Genomic DNA, 24,509 nt, shown 5'->3' on the forward strand with positions numbered 1-24,509 from the left:
TTTACAGGAATGCAAATTTTAGAATGGAATGGTTTCCCATTAACTGCAAAGACATATGAAGAAGTTCAAAGTATCATTAGTCAATCAAGTGGGGAAGCAGAAATATGTGTAAGACTGTGAGTTTATCTTCATCTTCCTTTGTTCCGGTTATTAATGTCACTTTTGGTTGTGAATACTAACTGGATAATTATGAAAGTTACATTAATACTTAACTCCACGTCCCTTTAAATAGTTTTGGGTGTGTAGACTAAGCTGCATAGCTGCATATAGTATACAGCACTGTTTTCTGTGTTCTAGCATTATATATATATATATATATATATATATATATATATATATATATATATATATTATATATATGTAGATAGATAGATAGATACTGTTTTCAATATTTGATTTACCAATAATAGCCAGATTGGTTGTTTTACTAAAACTAGAGAGTGCAAAATCTTTTGCAGCTCTGCATGGTAGCCAATCACCTTCTGAGATCAACTGTTTTAATTAAGGTTTGACAAAAAAATCTGGAGGCTGATTGGTTTCTATGCAAAGCTGCATCAGATTTTGAACTCTCCAGTTTTAGTAACTCAATCCCCAAAGGTTTTAATGCAGAAATAATACTAGCTTTCCTGACACAGATAAGTAAAGCTGAGTTAAAGGAAGAACACATTAACTAGATTAAAGATGACTCGCACAGAAGAGGCACACCTTTTCTCCTTACTCCTAGCAGAGTAAAATCAGATGATTCCATTGTATACAGGTGCCCCAATTGTGCAGGTATATCTAGGCTTTCTGATTGAAAAGCCCCGCTTTGTAGAATTAGTGTCATAAATAAATCATGTAAACTAATATTTTATACAAACATTAAAAGATTCTATAACACATCAGTTTTGAGCTTATTATTCAGTAAAAAGCTAATAAAATAATCCAATGTCATAAAGGTGAACTTTGAAGTCAACAAGGCAGATTAATAAGTGCCGCCTTAAAACAAGATAAGCAGACATGCCATTTGTACACTGCACACATTTTTAATATATATTTTAGCGTAGCCATTGATAAAGATGGCAAGGGAGCAAGCCAATCATTGGGGTTTGATAATTGAGCAAGGTTGATGATGGAAAGTGTAGATGTGTATCTGTGTTCAGCACAAGTTAACTGATCAAAAAAGAAAAACACAATGCACAGCCATCTTTAACATCATACATTCAAATCAAATATTATTTATGTGTTCACTATGTAGTGTGGCAATGCAAATATAAGAAAAGCCCTCGGGTAAAAATATTGGTAAGAAACAAGAAAGTAATTTTATCCACAAGCACCAAAGCTTTTATGTTATTCGTTTCACTTCAATGTAAGATTATTTTCAATGCTAGTAGTGCCTTGATGGCATTGATCACTTAGACAATATAGTATGCATAACAGGGACAGTGTACATTTTGGCTGAGGGTTAAGACTAGTGTTAAGGGCTAGGCTGAAGATTACCTTTAGGCATCAGGTTTACAGTTAGAGTTAAAGATGACATTGAAGTTTAGCATCAGTAAGTGTTTTAAAAACCCATTGAAGGCGCCAACCCAGTGTCGGTGAAAAAAACCTACCAAATAACTGCCGCCCCTTTAAATGTGAAACACACTTATAACATGAAAGCTCTAATAAAGTAAGGTGCTGTTATGACATAACTTGCATTTGCAGTGTACATACAAACAAACAAGTGTATACATCAACTCCCCATAAATATCATGAAGTGCAAGTGAAAAATTGAATAATAAATACAAAATGTTAGCATTTGATAACCAAAAATGTATTCATAATGGTGACATTCCACTATAAAATAAAGTTCCAATAATCTGTGATGATTCCCAATCACTGTGACCCCCAACCAATAAATAAATGTGCTCTTCTTCCTTGAATTAAGTGCTCCACCTCGTGAAAGGCAAACTATATATGTTCACCAGAGTCCCCTAGTCCAAGGGACCACTAAGTTTTATAGGGGAAGGGACTCCAAAACATCCAGAAATCCTTCCACAACGCACACTCTTAGCCCTGGTGCACAACCTCCTCTCAGACAGCAGATTGCATACGACATAAAGGCAAGAAAACAAGATGATCGTGCAATACCATTTATTAAAAGTATCCTCTCCATAACATCTCTAGGTATTCAGCTTTCATGAAAAGTGCCTAGACCGATACCAGCTTGAATTGCCTCTACGGCACCCCACACTCTTTGGCACCGGTAATGTCTCACCCCCTCACTCCGATCGGCCATCCAGCATGCGTTCCACTGAGTTTCCGGATATAACCTCAGTGGTTAAACATGTGCTTCAAACAGGAACCAGATCTCAGTGCATATTTCCATTGATAGTATGTAATAGGGCGCAGCGCCAAAAAGTGAAAATACAATGAAGAAGCTCAGTCCAATAAAGGAATGTCCATGGATAAAAGAGGTGATCCCCACACCAAATGGCATGAATCTTGAGAGCACACGTCACCACTGTGTCAAAAGAAAAACCTGCTTACCAAAAGGTGATGATGACCCTCAAATTACAGAGTGGTCAAAACGAGTGTGTGGAAAGCCCATGAATTCTATCTGCAATAAGACTGGATGGATAAGGCCAGCAATCGATTCTCCTCTTCTCCAACACCAGGCAGATACACACCAACAGGTAATCAAACCCATTTTCTTGAAATGAGGGGATACTTCCACTTTACTGCATCAATACATTACTTTTTACTATCATCAATTGTGTATGATTTCCTGACCCCGCACCCCGCCGTCCATACTTCCCGGACAAGTTCTCCTGACACAGTGGTGACGTGTGCACTCATGATTCATGACATTTGGTGTGGGGATCACCTCTTTTATCCATGGACATTCCTTTTTTGGACTGAGCTTCTTTATTGTATTTTCATTTTTTGGCGCTGCACCCTGTTGCATACTGTTTCTTTGTGGGTCACAATCTTACCTATTGGTGCTAGCTGCCTCCATTTTACTCATTTATCAAGCGCAGATGTTATTTTTGTTTTAATTTTGCCATTTATAGGCATCATAGATTTCCTTAAGATGCCTATGAATGGTGAAACGCATTGAGATCTGGTTGATGGAGATAACAGCGCCTTACTTTATTAGAGATTTCACATCAGTAAGTGTTTATTGAGTTTTCAGGTTTCAAAAATTAAAATTAAATTCTGTAACAAAAACATACACATTGTCACTTTGTTCAGAAGATGAAAGCTAATGTACCCCATTTATTGCAGTAGAATCAATGCGCTTGACAGCAACAAGAAACAACAAAGCAAGATTACTCATTACATCTATAAGAAAGCATACACTAAAATAAGAATCCACACTAACATGTTTACCAAGCAATTATAAAGGCCGGTACAAATGCACTAAAAGTCAGCCGGCCCAAGAGGAACCAGCCGACTTTCAGTACATGGGTATTGTAAGGGATTAGCTCGGTGGCGGGTGTGGATGACCCCTTGGGGGGTGCGTTTTCCCAGAGAGGTAGCCGACAAGTGCTTGCAAACAAACAGTGTGGTTTATTAAATGGTGTTTTCTTCACCAGGCTGTATGCAGCAAAACATCCAAAATAAAATAAAACAGAAAATAAATCCTTGCCTCTCTGGGCGGCTACCTTCTCACAACTGGAACCTGCCTAAGTGTCTGTCTCCAACCTACTGTCGGGCAGACTTCCTTGTCCTACAGCGGACACTCAATAGTCCTTTTATAATAGCTTCACAGGGCAACACAGTCCTTTGTTTCTTTCACATCAACAGTTCGTCTTCTCACCTTTGAGACGTATTCACCCTTGGTTACCGTCCCGGGCACACATCACTCCGGGGGGGTCTTCTCCCAGGCCCACACATCCTGTCGGGAGGCACACGCTGACTGTCCTCCTGCTCCCAGCCCACATGGCTTCAGGACACAGCTTCTGGAGGCAGCAAACAATAGGAATTTCTCTGAACAAATTATAGAGCCTTAACTCCCTCATTCTGAACAGGTGAAGGCCTTTCAACTTCCTGCTGGCTAGCTCTGTAGCCAACACCCTAAATTAATTAATGGACTTTCTAATTCAGGTGGAAATGTATCTCCTTCCTGTGACTACATTCCCAGATTTAGCTGACTTCCTGTTACATACCCCCCCCTCTTGTTTCAACCCTAGGGTTGGGACACAGATTTCCAGGCACGCATGTGTCAAGCACTGCTGACTCACTGATAAGCCTCCTATTATCCTCAAGCTTCCGGATGAAACTGTTTTGTCATCTTCATTGACGGATTTCTCATAAATGCCACACAGTTTGTCTCTCATCTCATATACACATTCTTCAACTGCATTTTTGGCATCATTTCGCTCCTTCTCGTTTCTGTCATCTTCATTGACAGCTTTCTCATAAATGTCAGACAGCTTGTCCCTCATAACCGTCTGTCCAATCCACCACGGAGGACCGTGATCCATAGGCAACTCAATTGGGCTAGTCTTAATGTCTTCAACATTCTTAAGACGCCTCTCTCTGCCATCCATAAATGTTTTCCACACAACTTTGAGAACCTTTGCTTCACTAAGCTTTGTTCCAAGTAGGGACTCTTGACATCCCTCTGTGACTTGAGTTGCCTCTCCATACAGCTGTACACAATCATTGACTTTTTGTTGTAAAAGGGAATGATCTTCCTTCTTGAGCTTTGCTTGCTCTAAGATGCTGTGCAGAGGATTTTCCAATTGAGACAACAGGCTGTCACACATTTCTTCAAAGTGACCCCTGTTCCTTTTCCCAGAGATATCAATATCATTCAAACATTTCATATTCATAGGCAGATCTGAAGCATTTGCACTCATCAACTTCTTAAACTTTTCGCCCTCCTGAGCGAGTCGCAGTAAAGGCCTACTATTTGATTTGATATTGAGTTTATATTTCTTGCCAAACTCTTCACAGAAGTAGCCAACCAGAACATCATCAACTTTCCTTCCACCAACATAGGGGTCAAAGGCAACAACACAGTTGAACCCAGCGATCTGGGTGGTATCCATTATAGACCTCCTCTCTGCATCAGTGAAGAAGCATGGAACTGCAACACATTCTTTTACAGGTTTCTTCAATGCACTTTCTGCTGAACTATTTGACCGCTCAAGGTCACCTAGTTCTTTTTCTCTATCTGAATTCCACATGGAATGCATCTCAAGATCACGATCAAACTTCTGCCACCCGTCTTTCACCAGTTCCATTTTGGAAACACTCCCTGAAAGGCACTTATTCATTTGCTTCACGTTTTCACCAACAGCCTTAGTTTTCTCCACTAGGTTTTCAGCCTGAACTGAGAAATCACCACATTTCTTACTCAGCTCCTTTGTTTGCTGAAGCTCTAATGATACATTTTCCAATGCTTGAAGTTTTTGAAGGAACGGTTTATTCCAAAGGGGTGATTCAAGCCACATGTCGTCACATTTCTGAGGCTCACTCAGGACAGACCCCAAAACACTGATCCTTTTAAAAACTGCATCAGGCACACTATCCCCTCTTTGGGACAGATCCTCTGTTGCCTGGAATTCCTCTTCCAGTTCCTGCAACGGAATCTTCATCTCTTCTAGTTGCTGTTCTAAGGCTCGCTTAGACTTTTCTAGCTCCTGAACGCTTTTCACAACATCATCCTTGGAGCTGACCAATTCTTCCATTTCTGTACGCAGCTGTTTAACACTTTCTAGTTCAGCCTTACACTCTAGAGCTTCCTCCAAAGAGCGAGCCAAGAACAGGGCTTTGCTCTCGTTATCACGCACCTCCGTTTCTGCACGTGCGCATTCTTCTGCATATTTTGCAGACACATTCTTCTCTTCACCAAGCATCTGATCAAACTTCTTTTTCACATCTTCAACACACTGTAATGAACCAACGCTTTCTTCCATGCGTTTTTTCATAACCGCTATCTGCGCTTGCAATGTTGCGACTTGCTCTGATAGGTTTTTCTTTGCTTCCGCCTCCTCTTTTAATTGTTCCAGGAAGCCATTTTTCTCATCTTCCATTTGTTTGAGCTTTGTGCTAAAACTCAGCCTTTGACACCTCTCTTCCTGTAAGAGTTCCTGCGTGTCTTGCAGCTGCGATTCCAAGATAGAAAAATCTTCCGCAATTTCTCTAGATTTGCTGTCTGCTTGAGAAAGCTGATTTGTAACATTGTCCAACTCAACCTGCAGTCGGTTTGCCTTCTCTGACAGCTTAGCACACAATCGGTCACCTTCTGACACCTTGACTTGCGATTCCAGAAGCTGTGCCTCTACTTTTTCCCTCTTATGTTCACAATCTTCTTTTCCCTGCATAAGAGCCTTCACCTCATTGGCTAGCATCTGGGAATAAGAATGTAATTCTGCCACACAGGCTTCTTTCTCCTTTAACTGCTGCTGGACACGTTGGGCTTCCCCTTTCCAACTTTCACAGTCCGCACGCCATTCATCTACCACATTGCTTAAAGTAGTGAGCTCATACACAGTACTCAGTAATTTAGCCTCTCTTTCACTTTTCTCTTTGTCGCTGAGAGACAATGTCGCTTCCAGAGCAACATTCTGTTCCTGCGACTCCTGCAGGTCTATTTTTGTAGCTCCCAAAGACTGAAGACTTTTTTCCAGCTGATTACGCAACTCCAACATATCAGCCATACTTTGCTTCTGCAAAGTCTGAATTTCACTTTCCTTTTCCATGAGGATGGTATCTTTCTCCATTATAGTCTCTCTGCGTTTTTGCAACTCGACCAAAAGAAGAGCAGTGGATTCTTCCCACTGTGACACATGAGACTTGAGTAGTTCATTTGTTTCCTGCAAGTTTCTATGCTCCATTTTAAGCAATTCCAAGGCTTGTTCCTTTTCTTCCATTTTCCGTTGCAAGGCATCCAACTCAGCCCTGCACACATACTCGGTTTCCTCCAAACCGATGGCCTCCATTGGCTGCTGGCGTCTCTGTTTCCAGCCTGCCATGCTCTCTTGATGAGCCTTTTGTTGAGCTGCAAAGCTCTGCTGAAAATCCGCATTTGCCTGCTGTTGAGCTGCATTTGCTTGCTGTTGAGCTGCATTTGATATAATCAGATGTTTCAACATCTCCTCCATTTTGAGTTTACTTTTCATCTGAGCACACTGCGTCTCCATAGCAGTTTCATCAGTGTTGCTAGGGACAACAACCTTCCTCTTTAGTAGACTCTCTTTAGGCATGGATGGGGCTGGTTCAGACGGCAACATCCCCTCTATCCATAGAATCCGGTCTCTCATTTCATCTATCTTTGCATTTTTCAGGCGTTTGGACCGCCCCATCTTCAATAACTCCACAAACAAATTTTTCACAGTCCAGCAAACAATTTTCAGACCACTGTCTCTTCAACACATGTAGTTTTTCTCTCTCTTGCAGGATCTCTTTTCCTGCGCACACAGTTTGTGCAGTCACTTGCACCAGACACAACAAAGTTCATCAAAAAATTTTGAGACCCCTGTCTCTTTAAAACACTTTTTTTTTTTTTTTTTCTGTCAGGATCTTCTCTCCTGCACACATAGATTGTGCAATCTCATGCACCAGACAAAGTTCATCAAACATTTGCACTTCCTTGCAGGGATCTTCGCTTCTGCCCACTGCATACCTCCACCATATGTAAGGGATTAGCTCGGTGGCGGGTGTGGATGACCCCTTGGGGGGTGCGTTTTCCCAGAGAGGTAGCCGACAAGTGCTTGCAAACAAACAGTGTGGTTTATTAAATGGTGTTTTCTTCACCAGGCTGTATGCAGCAAAACATCCAAAATAAAATAAAACAGAAAATAAATCCTTGCCTCTCTGGGCGGCTACCTTCTCACAACTGGAACCTGCCTAAGTGTCTGTCTCCAACCTACCGTCGGGCAGACTTCCTTGTCCTACAGCGGACACTCAATAGTCCTTTTATAATAGCTTCACAGGGCAACACAGTCCTTTGTTTCTTTCACATCAACAGTTCGTCTTCTCACCTTTGAGACGTATTCACCCTTGGTTACCGTCCCGGGCACACATCACTCCGGGGGGTCTTCTCCCAGGCCCACACATCCTGTCGGGAGGCACACGCTGACTGTCCTCCTGCTCCCAGCCCACATGGCTTCAGGACACAGCTTCTGGAGGCAGCAAACAATAGGAATTTCTCTGAACAAATTATAGAGCCTTAACTCCCTCATTCTGAACAGGTGAAGGCCTTTCAACTTCCTGCTGGCTAGCTCTGTAGCCAACACCCTAAATTAATTAATGGACTTTCTAAATCAGGTGGAAATGTATCTCCTTCCTGTGACTACATTCCCAGATTTAGCTGACTTCCTGTTACAGTATACAGTATGTGTTCAATAGGAGCCAGCATCTGTCAGACGGTCTTGCTGGCACTGATCTGTGTATTCTGATGGGGGGGGGGGGTTTGGGGGCGGAGGATCAACATTATTTGTGCTTATTTAGGGATCTGTCAGTTTTTTTTTTTCATTCAATCCACTGGGTGAAGGAAAAATAAATTGAATGTGTATACCATGCTTAAGCCTTCAATATGCCACATACTTTGTCTCTAAGCGTATCCTGTCTCTGCAATACTGTACACTGACACTGACAACTATGTCGTAAATCAAGAATAATACTGTTGCTGAACTAAAACATTGATCTACATTTAGCCTTTTAATACAATGTAAACAAGATAAAGCACAATGACTAGTTGAACTGTATAGTATTTCATTCACTTCTCAGGGTTTGTTTAACCATTTTTTCCAGAGATATCAACATGCTATCAAATTCTGAAACTCCTCAGAACTTAGAGCTGCATGAACCGGGAAAGGCTGGTAAGTCACATAGCTTTGCTGTTTCTGTCATTTGCAAACTGATATCGTTAGTAGAAATTTGTATTTATTTTTTGTTACTTAGATGTTTGCTACTCAAAACCAAAAACCACTGCGCTCAAACCAAAATTACTAAAACAATAATTTATATATGCACAACAATGAATAGGTGATACAAATGTGCAAAAAGGCATAATTAGTTGCCTCTCATCATTGACATGTGTCCCCAATGAAGAAAGTGCATCAAAACATGCGTACTTCAATCCAAATGCATGTGCAGAAATATTTGCTCCACCACTGTGTTCAATCACCTGTTCATGCTGCTTCTTATCTCATGGTAGGGTCAGACATAGCCTTCCCAGATCCCTGGTTAATATCACTGCAGAAATAATCCACAGGCACTCCAAGAGCTCAAAGACCTGGTTACATTCCACTTCACAATACGATTGCCTTCCAAAATGATATACAGAATAAAAACTCTCATAGTGTAGTATGTAAAACACTTTGCTATTTAATTATTCAAGTAAAATTAATTATTTACAAAGGAGGGGCACTCTCTAATCCAGTGCATTGAATACAGATCACCTGTTTAAAATCCAAGGAAATTGTCCCCTTAAGCATGGACATCCATAAAACAGAAAAAACTATAATGGCCGCTTGCCGATTTCTGGGCGTGATGACGTCCCTATGAGGAAGTCAGTGTATCAAGTGAAAAAACACATCAGGAGGCATAGCCACGTGATGTCACCACACCCGGAATTTGGCGAGTGGCCATCTTCGTTTTTTATGTTTTTACCGTTTCTGTTTTTGCTTAGACATTCGTTGTTTGTTAATTATCTATGGACCTTGGGCATACCAGATATGCCCCCCAAAAAAAAAAAGTTTTAAATTAGCTTGGCACCTGGTTTTCTTTTGCCTACTGTGGCTCAAGAGATATCAGAAATAACTGTAAGTGACCATTATTTTGACTGTCAAGTTTCAGTCTGTGTTGCAACACACTGTAATAAAACAAAGTCTGCAGGCATTGTTTTCAGGCTATATTTAAGTTCACAAGCAAAATATTTTTGTTTCTCCCTTTTAATTGTACCTATTTAAAAGTTTAACAATTCTTGGATAACCCGTATTAACCCTAATTAACTCCCTCCCCTTTTCCCTTCACTAATATTTTTCTGCAATAGTGCAAAAGAAAGCATTTGCTTGTCCTGAAAAAGGATATATGTGTTACTTCATTATCTTTAGTGATGATGAAAATTATTGCACAATCAATAGGTCTACACAAGAAATGTAAAAATGGTGATGGTCTAAGAGTTATACATGAGCAAGTGCTGAAGTGGATAAAACACACAGAATAAAAAAACACAGTGAGCAAGATTCCTCCATCCACCTTGCCTGTGTGGATAGTGGAATACTGTTATATATTTTTCAATCTGCGCACTGGCCCACCTATGTGCTTGTTTCATTTTGACTTTTCCATTTATTAAATGTCGCAAGGTAATGCACTCTACCACAGTAACTATGGATATTTGTAAAGAAGATGTAAATAATTGCAGTGCAAAGACCTGGATTACCTGACGGGCAGATTTTCCAAGTTTTTTTTTAATTGTCCCTCTATTATTTTAAAACTATTACTAATCATAAATAGAAAAAAGGTCTATAGTCTTTGAAAACCTCTAGAAGATAACAGTAGGAAAAAAACTATCAAGATAAATCATTGTCAGGCCCAAAATAAGAAAAAAAATCTTGCTATGGTATCACATGTAATAAAAAAGTTATACACAAATGAACAGACCCACAACTGAAATGTCAAATTATTGTGGAACATAAGAGGTAAAAATCCATTAACATTGATGTGATTGGGAACAAAATAGAAGGTCTACCTATTTTACAAGTATAAACAAATACATTGTGTGCTAAAGTGGTCTTCTTTGAACGGCCAGCACATCATGATCAGGAGACCAATACACAGCTTCATAAATTGTATTAGATAATTCAGTCCTATGGATATCTATCATATCTATGCCAATCAATGACATTATTGCTGTTATCCTGTATGTCAAATTCTGTTATCTTCTATGTCAATTACTATAAGGCTTTAGCAGTTAAAATCTAGAGATACACAGGTAAGACTATCATAATGCAATACTCCTTTTCAATGAGGTTCTTATTTCTTCTATGTATCATTACAGTGGAGAAAACAAAGTCACCTGGAGTGGATCCAAAACAGTTAGCAGCTGAACTCCAGAAGGTTTCCCAGCAGCAGACACCTTCTGTTGTGTCTTCTGCAATGGAGAAAGGATCATATATACATTCAGGAACAACATCAGCAGGCTCAAGTGCAGTCCCTAGCCCTGGCCAGCCTGGCTCCCCTTCAGTAAGCAAGAAAAGGCACAGTAGCAAGGTAAATATTATTGGTTTTTAAATATGAAGATCAATACGATTGATAGGTCTTCAATCAGTCAATTTTTTCTAGTTTTCTAAATGTATAATCTAACACATCTATGGATTTTCTTTCATGTACTCATTGTTGGTAGTTGCTCTTGAAATTCAAGTAACATCTACTTTAATTATTATTTTTTTTAATTCAATGGAAAAAGACCGGATTGGATGCTAATATATTGCACTACACAAACTGTTATGAGATTGCACAGGTGCCTAAACGTGATCTTGAAAAAAAACGCTTTATCAAAATACTATGATTTTCCTGTTTGTTTCCTGTATGTATGTGCAAAATAAAAAAAAAAAACTGTTATGATTTTATCTTTTACAGTGATCATGTATAGTCCCGGTTCACACTACCGCGACTTGTCAGGCGACTTGGCCGCCTAACAAGTCGCGGTCCATTCAGTGCTATGGGAACCGTTCTAATAGGAGGGACTCAAGTCGCTCCGACTTAGAAAATAGTTCCTGCACTACTTTTGACTGAAGTCGGAGCGACTTGCATTGACTTCCATTATGTGAAGTTCATGCAAGTCGCGCCAAAGTCGAGGTGCACGGCGACTTCACTAGTCGCCCCCGAAGTCGGATCGCCATAGTGTGAACCAACACTTAGGCACCTGTGCAATCTCTTGTTTATCAATGTCTGATTTTCATTCTGAGGAAAATAATGAAGCTGAATTCTATAGCTGGAAAAAAGCTCAGGCCATATCTAGCTTCTATAGGCTCTGTACACCAAACTGTTCTAGGCAGTGGGTATAATTCCCATCAACATTTGAAGATTTACTGTTAAGGCTGTAGGTCACTTTTTTCAACATGTACAGTATCTACATATATTATAAGAAATTTAGCAAAAATATATATTTATTTATTTTAATAACATAAACATTAACCAATGGCAGCCAGGCATACAGTATATAAATGGACCTATGGGACAGTGGAGGGACATGGCAGAACTCAATGTTGGAGCTGCAGTCAAGGACTCAGCTGAGCTTGCATCAAGGGTTGAACAATTCACACAGAGAGGAGTTTTTGATAATAAAAATTGTTTACAGGAACTTTGTGATGTCAGCATCTATGCTGAAATACCAGTTTGGTAACACACAAAAGCTAACACAGAATGACTGGAGCACTTACAGTCATAGAACACTAAACTGTTTTCCACCAATATAAGGTTTCTCTGCACTACTGAACTCTATTGTTTTGCACTACATTATCGAATATCTCCTTATCTTTAAAGTGGTTCTAAAGGCTGAAGGTTTTTTACCCTCATAAATTCTATGCATGGAGGTAAAAAAAACCTTCTCTGTGCAGCCCCCCTGCTCCCCCAATCCTTACCTAAGCCCCCTCCTATCCAGCGATGTTCACAATAGCCTCAGCTGTATGGGGACTCTCTCTCCTCATTGGCTGAGACAGCAGCAGAAGCCCTTTGGATCCCATTGCTGCCAATCAGAGCCAGTAAGCCAATGAGGAGAGAGCAGAGGGGTGGGCTGACTCTATGTGTCTTATGGATGCATAGAGTAGCGGTTCAGGAGTGAGCATGAAGCGGTGCCCCCAGGGCAAGCAGCTTTCTCTGGGTGCACTGCTTGAGGGGGACAAGCGAGGAGCACTGGCAAGGGACTCAAAAAAAAAAATAGGATCTGGGATGTTGTGTGCAAACCCACTGCACAGAGCAGGTAGGTATAACATGTTTGTTATTTTAGAAAAAAAAGCTTTAGTATTACTTTAATACTAATAGTGTGTACCCATTGTATCACTGGTGGTAGACACACTGTAGGTTTGCACAAGTTATGGAGTCTAACCCTACTCATAGATTGATCAAAATTTTGATCAATATGTATTCGATCCTGTTTGGCTGGATTCGATTTTTAGGTCGACTCCTGTCGAACAGGAATGTTGGTAAACTTTTGTTAATCAGCAGCCACAGCCAATTTGCTGAAGCCACTGATCAATGTATTCTGACACTAAATCCATGTCTGGACAGCTTTAGGGTGGCCCACTCTTCGCTAAAGATCTCTGCAAAGAGGTTTTGTTAAATACTACTAGCTTTGTAATCAGAGTAGCTATAGAGACCTTACTGCCAAAGTGCAGAGGGAACTTGACAGAGGCTAAAAAAAAGGCTATCTTGTTGTAATGAGCCAGAGCTAAACAATCTATTTGATGATATCACAGACACACTTGGACATGTCTGTGCTGCAGCACACCTTACAAAAATACCGGACTAGATCAAGAAAAAAGGGGACTGGTAGCTGCTAACAATGATCTGTCTTCTTTCTATTCCTTTATTGTAAGAAACATTTGTCAAAGTAAGTGACTTTCTTTACAACCTAGTGAATGCCATACAGGCAACTTTTGGCACTCTAGCTACTGCAATAATAATTGTCTTTTCACCTGATTATTTACTCTTATGCCATCAAAGCCAATTGTGTAGTGTTTGAAAGTTACTAAGATGACTGAAAAAAATTGCATTACAAAATAGTATGCTAAGAAAAGCTATTTTATTTTTCAGTCCACGGAAGCGATAAAAACACACTCACATCCTATTACTGGCGACATTCAGGTATCTAAAATTCCATTTCTATTTTTTTTTTTTTTTTTACCTTTATGTGTGAAATTAAACATTTTGGTGACATTCTGTGATTTATTTTTTTAGAATAAGTTGATCTTTAAATACTAGTATTCAAAAAATACTAAAGAATAACGATTGAGACAAAGATAAAAAAAAAATGTATTATCAAATCTTAGTGTAAACTTTCACAAAATGTATTAACTCAATTTTGAATATAGCAAACCTAACCATCTATCTTTTCAGTCTACCTGTTACAAAGAAATCTCCATCTGTATCCTAACTGAAGGCCTCTGTAGAGGTCATGTTCTGACCACATGCTTAACAGTGTGGCATACCCTTGCTTTGCCCTACTTTAAGCTGTTTAGTCTTCAGGAAAAAGAGGTTATGCATTTGGATATTTTTTCACAATAACATTTTCTTCTCTTTTATTGTAGCTTCAGGTTAATTATGATAAACATCTTGGTAATCTCATTATCCATATACTTCAAGCAAGGAACCTCGTTCCCAGAGATAACAATGGTTATTCAGATCCTTTTGTGAAAGTATATCTCCTTCCAGGAAGAGGGTAAGATGAACATAACCAGTAATTCCAATAAAGGTAAAATGTTTTATAGACGTACAGTCCTTCTCTGTGACAGCAGTGAATATCAGTGGTCATGGAACAGGTGGAAGAATGTAATGCCCAGGGACTGCTATATATGTATAGACCTGTAACATTGGAGCAATAATAAAAAAAGTTGAACAGAGCTTAGTGCTGCTCCAGGTTCATCCTCTCTAGCAGCTCTCACCTGTCAAGTATGTCTCAGGTTTGGGCATAATGCGTACTTCCTCAGAAATATCACCTCCTTCTCTGCACCATTCATAAAAAATGGGCAGTTATCTATTACAATCCGGTGTCCAACATGGATATATGTGTCATTCCACTCTCCTGCACTTTACCCATCCCAGGGGGCTTAGAATCTATCACTCAGTCCCCTGGGAGGGGCAAAATGTATTGGAGTGCAGAAGAGTGAAATGGGATGTCTGTCCATGCTTGACACTGGATTGCATAACATGGCTGCATGTGATGCAGCATTTCTATTGATGATGCATTTGCTTTGTAAATTTTAATTAAATAACTTTAGTGCATTTAGGCTACAATTCCTACATGGTCACTATAGAAAAAAATAAGGTAAGCTTTGACTATTAAGTTCTGCTTTGATTAGTGATAGGTGTAGCAAGATAATTAGTGAAAAGTGGGAATTAGTGTTAATAAGGATGTGTTTAATGATAGTAACCTATTAGATTTGATATTTCATTTTCCATGACAGGTTGTAAGTACAGTAAGTGAGTAAGGAGTTTCACCAGTTTTATACACCCTATGTTCCAGTGTTATTATTATTATTATTATTATTATTATTATTATTATTATTATTATTATTTATTTTTGTGCACTTTATTCACTGTATTTTCTTCATATTGTCTTTTGAAATATTCAGTATCACCATATGTTCTGAACTTTTCATCCTGTGATTCATGGACAGCCCTTGACAGCAAAACAGTTTTGCTATTGTGAAATTTTGTTTTTATATTTGCTGAAATTGGTTCAGTTTTTGTCACTATGTGGTGGCACATCGAAGTTATGTATCGATTTCTTGAGAACTGAAATTAACCTTTGTTTCATTGTGAAATAAAAAGAGCTTTACATGATCCACAGGATATAAAAACATGCTTTCTAATGTCAAGTTTTTAAAGTGTGATCATTTTTTTTTTCTTAAAATGATTTTGCAAAACAGTAGTTGCCAGAAAAATAATAATTATTATTTGTGATAAATGCACGTTTGAACCGATAATGGGATTAGAATTTTTAATTTTGCTTGTGTTTGCTGTATATGTCTATGTTAGCTTTTACTTTAGTATTTTCACTGGACTGCGTGTGCCTGTAACACATATGGCCACACAGGTTATTTTTTGTATTGTCAAATACACTGTATGCTTTTAATCTTTGTGTTATGTCTTTTATGTGTATCTTATGTTTTATCTTGGTTGCTTCCTGTGCTTTCACATCTATGTGTAATGATTGCACTGTGTCTCAAAACCGGGTCGTTGCAGCCAAGTCATGGTTGTCCAGAATGCCAGGTAGAGTTGGGCTATTTACTATTATAATCCTAGGTTTATTTCGAGCAATCAGAATATCAATAAAAGATGAATGGAAATAGTTGCTCAGAGGAAAGTTTTAATCTCAAAGTATAGGTACCCACATCCTAAATAACAACAAAAAATAATTTGGATAGAGTGGGGCAACAGGATTTTCTTGGTACCGTCGAAGGACATTACAAAGTTTGTTAAAATCAATAAATTTTTATTTCCATGCAAATACAATTTATAAAAACTTTTTTTTTTATGTCCTTCAATAGTACCGAGAAAATGTTGCTGCCCCATTCTATCCAAATTATTTCTTAATAAAAGATGATTGTTATTGGTATTATTGCTAACAGTTTGTAAAGTTAATATATAGTCAATTTGGAAAAAGTTCACACTATTTGTACTTTGGACACTGTTACATTTGCTTTTAATATTATAACTACAAACCTAGCTGTATATAAATGTATAATTTAGATTGTGCTGAGAAATGTCATTGCCTATGAAAACAACCTCTAGAAGGCTCCAACGATGTTCCAGTACAGAAGTCGCAGAACATTCATAATTTTTAAAAGTACATACAGTATATTCAGGGGATAATTTACACAAACAAGACAATAAGGAGAGTACAACAAACAACTGAAACCCAACTTACATTTTTGGTTCGGGTTAGGAAATAAAAGCAGACATCTGATTGATTTTCTGGTCTGCACTACATTTCCTTTAGTGTTTATGTATCAGTCTATATAGTTAAGTAATTTTCACAAAAAGGTCAATATTTGCAAGTGATTTATGCTGTTTGGATTCCAAAACCTTTAGAAGGTCTGATGTCATATTAAACTATGTCTTCAAACTAGTTACAATTGTAATGGTCCCCTGGTGAGTTAAAGGAAACCAAATTTGGTAATTAACCAGTAGCCATTTTTGCCTAAAGCATTGACTACTATTTTGTAATTAGGTCAGCACAGCTGTGCTAACAATAATCAAGATTTTATATTTTATGTAAAATTATGTTTCAGTAAGAGTTTGGTGCCTTAATGAGTAACGCACAAATGTAGAAATCTTCACCACTCCTGATGAAGCTTCTACAAGCACTGGAGTTTCAGTTTGGAGCGTCTACATCTTCCTTTTGCCCTAGCAGTTACAATAATTTCTAGCTTGAACTGAAAGTTCTAGTCATACTTTATCTTCTCCCATTAAAGTCAGGGGTGTATTATGATTATTAAGCTAACTTTTTAATGGCCACTGCATGAATATGGTGAATTATCTCCACCTTAAAGGCTAAGTCAATTCTGGTAAACAAAAATAATAAATGCCCACATATTCATTTAAAAAAATGTACATTTATTATTTTTTTTTTGCACAAGAGCCTGGAAAGCATTCCACTGGGATTAAAGGATAGTGGGTGTATTGCACAGGCTCCAGCAGATTCCTTCTGCAGCCACTGGTAAGGGCCTTCAATTACAGGGCTGCAGAAAGTGTCAAGCAGAATCACACAGCCACGTCATTTCACATTAGACAGGAGATGATGAGAAAAAGAACACTTGATTCCTGTAAGGGGGGCATTTTTGTGTTAGGGGACTGCAGACTTAGCTCATGCATCTTAAATGACAAAATAAATATGACATTTGGTCTGTTTAACATAACATTACCACTTCTCACAATTCTCGTATTGCCACATTTTCTGTTTCAGTGCTGAATATAAAAGAAGAACAAAATATGTACAGAAAAGTTTAAACCCAGAATGGAATCAGACAGTGATTTACAAAAACATCTCCATTGAGCAGGTTTGTTGGGTTTGTGTTTAGAATCTACTCAACTGGAACTGGAGTAGTTAAATTATGTCATAAGGGTTGCTTTAGAGCAGGGGTGGGTAACCTTAAAGAGGTCTAAATGAACAACATGGGAGAAGTGAAACATCACCGGGCACAGTGTTGCCTTTTCACACCAGAATTAAACCACTAATTGTCGTACTACCGTGTTGCAATCACATGCATCGCATGGCATTCATGGGTTTAAATCAGGTGGTGAGGAGGCAAACTATGGCCTCCTCACCACCTGTCAAACACACTCAGATCACTTTTCAGAGGAGCAGCAGTGCCTGCTGCACTAGTGAATGAGGCCTTAGTTGCATTCGGCAGTGGCACGTTTAGGGCTCATTTACATGTAAAGTTGGAGGGTGGTAAAGCCTGTGTTTGATTCACAGGTTTGCCGCCCCCAATCGTTACCCCCTTTAGCTGCTTTGGTAACAGCAAAAAGGTGTACACATGCCGCAGCGGAATTAAACCCCCTGTTGATTTTGGTGCATTCTACCACCTGCCAGTTGTGACCTATTCAAGTACATGGGGCCACTCTGCAAGCACCCCACAACTGTGGGGGTCCAAGGGGTTAAATTAGGTGGTGAGAAAGCAACACAGCGCTGCCTGCTTTAACCCCTCTTTTGCTGTACTGTGCAAGAATGCAGGGCACTTGCAGAGCGGCCTTACTCATTTGAATGGATCATGCTAGGTGCTACACTCACCAACCATGACCAGGCATATAACTCTTGCTGTGGCTGCGACATGTGTAGACCCCTGGCCCACTGTAGCTAAAGGGGGTACAGTTGGGGCGGGGGTGATAAAACATGTCTTAACACGTCTTAACTATGGAGTTTTACCACCCCCCCAATAAATGAACCCATACTGTTCTGTGCCCCCTATAAAGCTGCATTCACACTTATCTGCTGCGGTATTCATTGACAGTGGGATATTAAGTGTGATATTAAGTGATATAAAGTGTGGTATTATTGGCTTGGTCAATATGTGATAGAACAGTTTCATAATATATTTGTATTAATACATTTTTAGATTAGGACTAAACTACATGTAAAACATTGTAATCCATTGCTATTGAAAGAGTTTATCTGAACTCTAGGTATTATCTTCATTGATACAATTATTCTGGTGTGATTCTTGCGCTGTCGTGGGAAACCGATATTAATACAAATTCTTATCCCTGATGCTGCTCGTATAGTGACTTTTACCTCAAACAGTATAGAAAATTAATAATGTGGGAATACTGCGCTTCAAGGATATTACGTATATTCAATATAAAATATATGTACTATTAATAATTATCTTTTTTGCATACTTACATTGGTCTAGCTTGGACCAACGTAGGTAAACATATCTCATACCTGAGGGGTCACTGGGCAAGCTGAAATCACTGTAGCAGTCAGCATTTTGGCAGTAATAGCAACAATCTTCCAGGTTCTGTGTCAAGTAGCTTCCCCTCAGCACATTGACCAGGGGGTAATTTGCTTGGCACTGCTATGATTCACAGATTGTCTTGTATTTTTTTAAATTAATACAAGGTGTTCTCTAATTTGCTGAGGTAGTGAGAACGGGTGGGGATATCACATTCTCCACCTTGCACAATTAAGAACACCTAGGATTTTTTTAACATCATATTCACCACACAATAACATGGAATATAAGGCAGCTCTTTGATATCATAAAGTGTCCTTTATAAATGTCCAATGCAATAAAGTGAAAAACAGTGGTCCAATACAATACAGTGAAAAACAGTGGTAAAAAATATCCCCAATGTCCACAGATATTTTTTCCAAAGTGCTCCAAAATAAACAGATGTGTGTCACCCTGTGTGTCATATACAGCATCAGCAAACAAACTTGTGTAATACATCCAGTTATTCACAAGCCACCAGGATCTGACTTTTTAACAGTAGCAGTAATACCCCATATGAATTACATAAAAAAAGAAAAAAGAGCTCCACATACTGCAACTCCATTAAAAAGTATAGCGATGTATTGCCCAATATATAAAATCCACTTACAAACATCAATAAATAAAGGCGCATGTCATCTCACCCGGCCCACATGCGGCGACTTCCACCTCTTCACTTGAAGTCAGGGTCTGACATCCCTTCTGGTACCATGCGGTGCACCCTAATGCATTTCATACATTTTACAGATGGGTGTTGGGGAGTGGTGTGTATGACACAGTGGTGACACACATCTGTTCATTTTGGAGCACTTTAGAAGAATTATCTGTGGACATTGGGGATATTTTTCATGGGTGTTGTTCACTGTATTGCAGCGGACATTTATAAAGGACACTTTACAGCGCTTTACAGCGCTGCCTCATATTCCTTTTTATTTTGTGGTGAATATGATGTTGGAAAGGTTATTTTTGGTACTAAGGCAGCAGCAGTGACTATGTTAAATGAGCTTGTATATTATTATTTTTTATTTATATTAGTGCATTTTTAGGTTGCATAGCACTCTTGAATTTGTGATTTATTATACACATATTATTTTAGGTATTTACACTTTTATTTCATTTTGTTTACTGTTATTCCCAGTGCTGTGATTACAAGATTGTACTGTATATTTGATGTAACACCTAATACTCATTGAAATAAAAGGGCATTCTGCGAATGGTGACAGTGCCCAACAAGTGACCCCCTGTTGTCTGTTTGCAGAGTGGGAGCCAGTCAGCACAGGACATGCAAGATTGCAGCTATCAATGCAGTGGCATAGACTACTGCAGTGATTGTCAGATTTCCCAGTGGCCCCTCAGATATGAGATATGCATACTTACATTGGTTGAAGCTGTTCCAATGTAAATATGCAATCATTTCTAGAGTTCAGCTTTAAACAAGATGGAACAAATGGCTCTCAAGGCTCTCAATGAAGTAAGCTCCAGAGGTAGCATGCAGTAGTGATCAATGTAGCATATATAAATAAAAAGCGGCACTAAATCCTAATAGTGCAATCATGAATAATCATATGATAAATAATGTGGCATGAAAGCAAGTAAATATGCAGTGAATGAATTATGAGCAAAATATATCATTGAAAAAAATCAATCATATGAAAGTGATATAATGAAATAGGTGCAAAATCCAGCGTTAGGTGAACATAAAAAAGTCCTTTTAATGAAAAGTCCTTTTCAATATTAAACAAGCGTGTCCATAAAGTGCAAAAAAGTGTAAAAGTAACGTTGATTGATGAAATCCAACACCAAGCACCAACACTTAGCATACACTTCTTACCAGATAGCATAGACCATAAATTATAATGATCATAAAAGCACAAAATAAAGGAGCATCCGAGATAGGTGGTGGCTGCTCAGCAGCAGCTCCAAATGGATCAGGAATAAAAAAAAATGAACAAGCATAGTGAAGCCTGCTAACATTTAAGTTCAGCTCAAGAGAAAGGAGCGCCGTGAGTAATGGCTAAGCAAGCGTGGTGTCTTTAGTAACAGCCAATCCCAACGCATTTTGTCATCGGTGACATTTTCTCAGGGGCAAGGCCGAATTTCAGATACCAAAATGCTGGCTTTTGACTCGTTTGTGCCTGTTTACAACTCATCAAAGGCACTTATATATTTTAAATTAAAGGACTTAAATGTTAGCAGGCTTTACTATGCTTGCTCATTTTTTTTATTCCCGATCCATTTGGAGCTGCTGCTGAGCAGCCACCGCCTATCTCAGATGCCGGGTTATTTTGTGCTTTTATGACCATTATAATTTATGGTCTATTCTATCATGTAAAAAGCGTATGCTAAGTGTTGATGCTCAGTGATGGATTCCATCAATCAACGGTACTGCGGAGGGTGGTCCTAAAGTAGTTAATTGTATCCAACTGATTCTTTAAAGTGCTAGTGCTCCTAGCACACACTGACATATTTGGTTTTTGAACCTATCAAAGTAAAAGGTTTTATGGCTGACCTACTTTAACATTTAAGGTAGTACCGGCATTGGTAACTTGGTACCTTTTGAGGCTGGGTTCACACTGTTGCGAATTGGTTGCGGGTTTGCCTGCATCCAATACACATGACAGGAGACTGTGACCGCCTCTCAATGGAGCCGGTTTACACATTTCCATGTCTGCTGCAGAGCGGCTTGCAGAAAAGTCCTGTACCTGTTTCTGGTCCATTTCAGGTCAGAATTCAGTCAAAAATTTTGACCTAATTCGGACCTGAAACAGTGCACGGGGACACACCCGACTCCTTCTGCTAGCCGCTCTGAATTCAGTATGCACCCAGCCTGAAGGTTTATATAACAAAGTAACATTTTAACATCAATATTACAAATAAGTCATTGGACAAGCTTGAAAACTGAAGTGTTCTTGAAAATACCGAAAATATGTAATGTCTTTCAACAAGTTATCAAGTTTTTTTTTTTCATTAATACCATTAATAATCTGCCTGTGAAAATGATGGAGTGCTTTTGACAAGGTGAAAATTGAATTTACTGTGTTTTGAATTTTAATGCAGCTAAAGAAGAAAACGTTGGAAGTTACTGTGTGGGATTATGACAGGTTCTCTTCAAATGATTTTCTTGGTGAGGTAAGCCATTGACACTTGAAAAAAGTGGTTCGGAAACTATGTAATCTCGCTAACCCAAAACTGGTTTAAACTTTATTGTCATATCTAACATGAGACAACAAGTCTTAAAAAGTGACAGCAGAAAAAAGAAAGTAGTTTAATCTTGTCATTTGTTATATTTTCCATTCTTTTATATCTTCCCAATTTCTTGCAGTTGTATTATATACAATAAATTGGAATAACTTGAAAGTTTGCTATTGATAATTTGAAAACTTTCCAGAGTAAAACCAATAAATCTATCTATAATGTACTATATATCTGTATTCAATGAGTGAAGCGTGTTTTCAGGTAAATACTACAAATAAAACATAACACCAGTACTCAAGTACAGTTGTTAATTAAATAGGTGCATATGTATAGTTTTTACATTTTTATGTGTTTATAAATATAAATTCCTTTGCTTTTAGGTGTTAATAGATTTATCAAATGCTGCCTTTTTGGACAATATGCCGCGATGGTACCCATTGAAGGAGCAAAGTGAAAGTATCGACCATGCAAAACACTCTGGCCAAAGCAGTCAGCAGTCACCAAAGCCATCAGTCATTAAAAGCAGAAGTCATGGAATTTTTCCAGATCCATCTAAAGGTAACACAATTATAATACCCAAATTAAAGTCAAATTAAAACTATAAAAAATATATATATTTTAACTCTGTGTAGTGTTAAAAGCAGGAGTACACACTTTGGCCACAAGCGTGGGAACTAGCAGTATGAAGGCACACAGTACGGGTCTGCCTGATTAGTGTACTTAATACAGTTAGTGAATCTTGCTATGCTATAAAGGAGCTAGTAAACCTGTGCAGCTGGTAATGACAGTTAATCAGCTGTGTAGTCCTTGGTGAATCTGCCACCTAACAGTAGGCATATTCACTGACTGATGTTGGTATTTAGAAATGACTCAGCAAGTCATTACAATACTTGGTTACAACAGGTTTTGAGTACGGCTAAATGTGGTGTATCTTTTCCTTTCTAGCTATATTGTCTTAAGACTTTTTTTGGAGACATAAATATATACAACAATTTCCTAGAACAAATGGTTAAATTTGCTTCCAAGACTGAAACTATACATAAGAGAATAGGGATGAGGTATGGGGTCACTGCTACCATGGGTTTTGGGAGGAAACCTGTGGGTTTTTTTCAAACCATAATGCACATTGTGTTCGAACTATGTATAGAAGATAAATAAGGGCCTCGCTATACTGGAATCTTCTGGAAGGCTGGTAGACACAGATTAGTGTCAGGTAGAAAACTGTACACTAATTCTAATTGCTAGTTCTTAAGGCAATCGATCCCTCTGCCTTTCTTGTTCTTTTTATTGGGTTTTTTTGTCTTTCATTTTATGTTGTGGATGATTTGGGTTCAGTCGCAAGGCTTCCTATAAAAAATGGTCTTTGGTTTCAGTGTGTCAGTATTTGGGGGTTATCATTTCATTGGAGAGTACTGTATATTTGTTTTTATTGTATGCTGATAGGGATTTTAGTATAGGGTAAACGGTAAACTGCTTTATTTTTCAGCAAGGCTTACTTTAAAAAAAAAGTGGTCTTTTTTTTCCAGGAAAACATTTTTGGGGGATATATTATTTTTTATTTTATTTTAATAGGACCTTTTTAAGCTGATTTTTTATTTTTTTTGTAAGACCTCCCTTCAAAAAATGAACTTTTATTTCAGGGTTGGGTATTCAGGGGTGATATTTATCTATTCTTTAGGCTGCCTTTTGTTTTCAAAATGTCACTGCATCATTTGAAAGAGAAAAAAAGTGCAAGAACAGTGTGTTAGACCTATTATGCCTAAATAAAACTGTCCTGCTGCTGCTCGCCAATTTTACACTGCTGCGTCATCTGCAGTCTCATTATTCTTGTAGTAAAACACCTACTGCACTTTTTTCTCTGCCGCATTTTAACCTCCTTGGCGATGATCCCGAGCGTGACTCGGGGTTGATTTTTTCCTATCAGGAGCGGTAACCCCGAGTCACGCTCGGGGTAGATGTGCAGAGAGCGCACCGGTGTTCTCTTACCTTCTCCTGGCGATCCAGCGATGATCTCTCATTGCTGTGACCGCCATCCGAGATCCCCGCCGCTCCTCCGTCCTCCGTCGGTGTGATGACTTCCTAGTTCCGTTCCCTGCAGCAGCAATGCTGCATGGGAGCGGAACTAGGGAGGGAAATTCAAAAAAAAAAAAAACGTTGCACAAAACACAAACA

The 24,509-nt window shown here is 38.7% G+C and overlaps 1 protein-coding gene across 1 annotated transcript in view; it reads left to right on the top strand.

Annotated features, from left to right (window-relative positions):
* PCLO (piccolo presynaptic cytomatrix protein) overlaps window positions 1-24,509 on the top strand; it is a 307,080-nt gene that overhangs the window by 234,356 nt on the left and 48,215 nt on the right. Inside the window, exons 9-16 of the mRNA XM_082257080.1 lie at window positions 8-116; window positions 8,731-8,798; window positions 10,982-11,193; window positions 13,738-13,788; window positions 14,232-14,362; window positions 17,612-17,705; window positions 22,200-22,271; window positions 22,718-22,895. Of these exons, the coding sequence (XP_082113206.1) occupies window positions 8-116; window positions 8,731-8,798; window positions 10,982-11,193; window positions 13,738-13,788; window positions 14,232-14,362; window positions 17,612-17,705; window positions 22,200-22,271; window positions 22,718-22,895 (915 nt within the window). The remainder of the gene's footprint in view (window positions 1-7; window positions 117-8,730; window positions 8,799-10,981; window positions 11,194-13,737; window positions 13,789-14,231; window positions 14,363-17,611; window positions 17,706-22,199; window positions 22,272-22,717; window positions 22,896-24,509) is intronic.

The sequence above is a fragment of the Pelophylax lessonae genome, assembly GCF_965119305.1.
Source record: "Pelophylax lessonae genome assembly, chromosome: 4".
NCBI classification, from domain to species: domain Eukaryota; kingdom Metazoa; phylum Chordata; class Amphibia; order Anura; family Ranidae; genus Pelophylax; species Pelophylax lessonae.